The 5,091-nt window shown below is 39.6% G+C and overlaps 1 protein-coding gene across 1 annotated transcript; it reads right to left on the bottom strand.

Moving 5' to 3' along the window:
• Window positions 1-4,082: 4,082 nt before the first annotated feature.
• Window positions 4,083-4,682, bottom strand: LOC127081107 (uncharacterized). The gene has a single exon (XM_051021392.1). It carries the CDS (start codon window positions 4,680-4,682, stop codon window positions 4,083-4,085), a length of 600 nt encoding a protein of 199 aa, XP_050877349.1.
• Between the last annotated feature and the right edge of the window lie 409 nt (window positions 4,683-5,091).

The following is a 5,091-nucleotide window of genomic DNA, read 5'->3' as shown; positions in this document are numbered from 1 at the left end:
GACGTTTGCTCCTGTTGCTAGGCTTGAGTCCATCAGATTGCTGTTAGGTGTAGCATGCATTCTGAAGTTCAAACTATTCCAAATGGATGTGAAGAGTGCATTCTTGAATGGCTACTTGAATGAAGAAGTCTATGTGGAACAACCTAAAGGGTTCTGTGATCCTAACCAACCTAAGCATGTGTACAAGTTGAAGAAAGCCTTGTATGGGTTGAAGCAAGCTCCTAGAGCATGGTATGAAAGGTTGACTGAATTTCTTACCTCAAATGGATACAGAAAAGGTGGGATAGATAAAACCCTGTTTGTGAAAGATGAAGAAGGGAATATCATGATTGCTCAAATCTATGTGGATGATATAGTCTTTGGTGGAATGTCAGAACAAATGGTAAAACATTTTGTTCATCAAATGCAATCTGAGTTTGAAATGAGTCTGGTTGGGGAACTGACTTATTTTCTTCGAATGCAAGTCAACCAAATGGAGGACTCTATGTTTCTCTCTCAAAGCAAGTATGCCAAAAACATAGTTAAGAAGTTTGGTATGGATAATGCTAGGCACAAGAGAACTCCTGCTCCTACTCATCTAAAGTTAACCAAAGATGATGGAGGGCCTAGTGTTGATCAATGTCTGTATAGAAGCATGATAGGCAGTCTACTATACCTCACTGCAAGTAGACCTGACATTTCTTATGCAGTTGGAGTGTGTGCTAGATACCAAGCAGAGCCTAAATTGAGCCACTTGAATCAAGTCAAAAGGATTCTCAAGTACGTCAATGGGACTTGTGACTATGGGATGTTGTACTCACATGGTTCTGAACCTGTACTATCTAGGTACTGTGATGCTGGCTGGGCTGGGAGTGCTGATGACAGAAAAAGCACATCAGGAGGATGTTTCTTCTTGGGAGACAATTTCATATCTTGGTTCAGCAAGAAGCAGAATTGTGTATCTCTGTCCACTGCAGAGGCTGAATACATAGCTGCTGGAAGCAGTTGTTCCCAACTGGTTTGGATGAAACAGATGCTCACTGAGTACAATGTCACTCAAAATGTCATGACGTTGTTCTGTGATAATCTCAGTGCCATCAATATTTCCAAGAATCCCATCCAACACAGCAGGACCAAACATATTGACATTAGACATCACTTCATCAGAGATCTGGTGGAAGACAAGGTGATTACCTTGGAACATGTAGCCACTGAACTCCAACTGGCTGACATATTTACAAAGGCTCTGGATGCTACTCAGTTTGAAAACTTAAGGGGCAAACTGGGAATATGTCTCTCTGAGAACTTATAGCAACCAATGTTGTTTGGGATGTATTGTTTAATATCTCTGCCTATTAAACAATTGGAACTATGCTCTGATTGGTCAACAGATCATAACTATGCCACTTGCAACAAGTGTGGCAACAAGATGTTAAGGAGATATCCTAACGTGAGGCGGCCTATGCACCTGCAGGAGTTCAAGGACACTGTTCATGCAGGAGTGGTTCTGGATGTCAGACACAAATTCATGGCATCTGATATGGCGGTACCTACTGTAAAGAAAAAGTGGGTGATTACTTGATCAAAGCTGTGAAGCAAGATCAAGTGGGTGCTAACTTGGTTGAAATTGTGAAGTAAAACCAAGTCTGTAATTCTGTCAGTTATGTGTAATTCTGTTTAAGTTATGTTGGTCTGTAGTTTAGAGTGTTGCTTTGGCAACATTTTTGCCAAAAAGGGGGAGAAACAGGTGATACCCCAGGACAACAGATTGCTTTGCTAAACAGATATTCAGGACAGATATTCAAGATCCTCTTATCCAGAGGTTGTGCTGCAATTAGAAGTTTTTATTTAACTTCTGTTTGTGTGCTGATGTGTGTGTGAAGTTTTTATTTAACTTCCATCTGTGTGAGTGTGTTGTCACTCTGAGTGTATTAGCTAGGTCTATTTCCTGCTAGATGTGTCATTTCCGCTGCTATGAACTCTGTTGTGGGATCAAAGTGTTTTAGCCAAAAATTTGCCAAAGGGGGAGTTTGTAGGTGTTTAATTGGTTGCATTGTATGGTAAAACACTAGTTGTATTCGAATGTCTTGACTGATGTCATGACATGCTGTGAAGGTGTATGTGTGACTGCATTGTAGGTTAGAATATCTAACTGTACTCTGATGTCTTGACTAATGTCATGACATACTTGAGTAACTTACTGCAGGATTAGCTAATACAGGATTTATTGAATGTCAAATTGGATGTGGTGACATTCATCCCTGTCAGCAGATACTGAGGAATAGAACAGTTGGTGTTCTGTTAGAGCTCAGTATTCATTTTCAGTCTGGTTATCAAGGAAATACCAGACCTGGCATAAGGCCTACTATATGAATGTCAAACTGGATGTTATGACATTCATCATGGAAAACATATACTGAACAATAGACAGAGTGGTGTTCTGCTACACTTCAGTATGTTTCTCAGTCTGCCCTTCAAAAGGATAACAGAACTGACTTAAGGCTAAATGTGTAAATGTCAAATTGGATACTTTGACATGTATTAATGTAAGCTGCTACTTTAGAATGGACAGTTTGGTCCTGTACAGTTCAGCAAACTTGTACAATCTGTTTTCAGGAAAAACAGACTTAACATATGGTCCTTGATGTCAAGCTGAATGTTGTGACAATCATTCCTGATAGCATATGCTAGATTGTAGGTTGTTTAGTTTTTCTGTTTCAGCTTTTTCTCAGGCTATTCTTCAGGGATTCAACAGCTGAGAGAAAATCCAGGAAATCAACAACCAAGCTACAATTAATGAACCTAATAAATAGCCTATTTGTTAGTAACCTAGATGTGGAATTTAAGGGAACTCGCGTGACCTTAATTTTAGGAGAATACAAGTGCAAAGCCCAAGTACTGCAATATAAAAGGAAGTCGTTCCTTCATTCAGAACTAGGGATTTTGAGGCGTGAAGATTTAGTGTGTCCATCATACTTCACTGCTGTATTTTTGTGAGTCTTGTATTAGACATATCTTGTAAACTAAGCTGTTATCTCGTAGATGATTGCTTTGGTGTAGGGTGTTCATTGAGTTGTAAGTGTTGTGTCACTCTAAGCTTTAAGCGTGAGTGCTGTGTATCTTGATAAAAGCTGTTAAGAACAATCAAGAATTGTTTGAAGTGTGACTTCAAAATTGTCTTTAATATTGATTAAAGGTAGTAATCACTGAGGTGATTGAGGGGGAGTGAGTAGGAACTCTGATCTTAGTGTAAGATTGAAATTGCATTGGGTAGGGATTAAGTGAAGAGTTGTAAACGGGTGAGTTTAGCTTTGAATTAATATTAGTAATAGTGGATTTCCTCCCTGGCTTGGTAGCCCCCAGATGTAGGTCATGTTGGACTGAACTGGGTAAACAATTACTTGTGTTATTTACTGCACTTACTTTTAAGTTCTGCATAATTCTTGTCTGTGCAGATTTGGATGTCATAACAACCCGTGTGACATCGAAAGTCTGATAACTAGAATTTCACTCTTGATGTTCTTATTAGCTGCTTCTATGACACCATTCATCTTGGGCCGGTACGTTGAATAATTCTGGTGCTCAATCACAAATTATTCGTACAACTCTTTCATCATATTGTTGTTGAGATTACTAGCATTGTCAGTGATGATCTTGCTAGGATTTCCATAGCGACATATTATCTCTTTCTTGATAAACCGAGTAACCACTTTCCGAGTGACATTTGCGTATGAAGCAGCTTCGACGCACTTTGTGAAGTAGTCGATGGCAACCAAGATGAATCGATGACCATTGGAAGCTTTAGGCTCTATCATCCCAATCATATCGATACCCCACATAAAAAAAGGCAATGGAGACGTCAGAACATTCAACGGAGTTGGTGGCACAAAGATCTTGTCACCATATATTTTACATTTTTGGTATCTTCTAACAAAGTTGTAGCAGTCAACCTCCATTGTCGTCTAGTAATACCCAACCCGGAGGATCTTCTTAGCCATATCATGACCTTTCACATGTACACCCTCACAACCTTCATGTATAGATTTTATGATCACACTAGCTTCGTGTCTATCCACGCATCTGAGCAGTACGGAATCATAATTTTACTTGTATAACACATCATCGTTTAAGAAAAACTTGGAAGAGAGTCTTCTCAAGGCCTTCTTATCAGTAATAGATATACCCTTGGGATATTGTTGTTTCTCCAGAAATGTCTTTATGTCGTAGAACCAGGGCTTACTATCAGGATCTGCCTCGATTGCTAGACAATGTACTGGTTCATCTAAGTGGTCAATATGGATAGTTGGTGCTTCATTATTCCATTTGACTTTGAACATAGATGCCAACGTAGCTAGAGCATCTGCTAACTGATTTTCTTCCCTAGGGATATGATGAAAAGAGACTTCATCAAAGTAGGGTACTAGTTTTCTGATATGCTCTTTATAAGGTATCAACTTGTTATCCCGAGTTTCCCAATCACCTTTTACCTGACTTATTACCAGAGCTGAATCTCCGTATACCTCAAGAATCTTGATCCTTAAGTCGATGGCCGCCTTCATACTGTAGATACATGCCTCATATTCTTCCATATTGTTGTTGCACTCAAAGCATAATCTGGCGGTAAATGGAAGGTGGAAACCAGTTGGAGAAGTGATAACTGCACCTATGCCATGACCACGAGCATTGGAAGCACCGTCGAACATGAGTGTCCATCGCGATCCTGGTTCGGGGCCTTCCTCGGGGTTTGTCTAGGAGCCTGGCATAGTGAAGTCTATGATAAACATGTTGTCTTCGTCTGGAAAGTCAAACCTCAATGGTTGATAACCTTCCACAGGTAAATGAGCAAGGTAGCCAAACAAAACGCTCCCCTTTATTGCTTTCTAAGTCACATACTGGATATCATATTGGGTTAACAACATTTGCCATTGAGAAATTCTACCAGTAAGAGAAGGCTTTTCAAAGATATACTTTATCGGATCCATTTTGGATATCTATAAAGTAGTATGGCAAACCATGTATTGTCTCAGGCGTCGAGCAACCCAAGTCAAAGTGCAAGAAGTTTTCTCTAAAAATGAGTATCTGGTCTCACATTTAATGAATTTCTTGTTGAGG

This window comes from Lathyrus oleraceus, chromosome 5 (assembly GCF_024323335.1).
Source record: "Lathyrus oleraceus cultivar Zhongwan6 chromosome 5, CAAS_Psat_ZW6_1.0, whole genome shotgun sequence".
Taxonomy (NCBI): domain Eukaryota; kingdom Viridiplantae; phylum Streptophyta; class Magnoliopsida; order Fabales; family Fabaceae; genus Lathyrus; species Lathyrus oleraceus.
The sequence above is the reverse complement of the archived record's forward strand: the minus strand, read 5'-3'. Positions and strand labels throughout refer to the sequence as shown.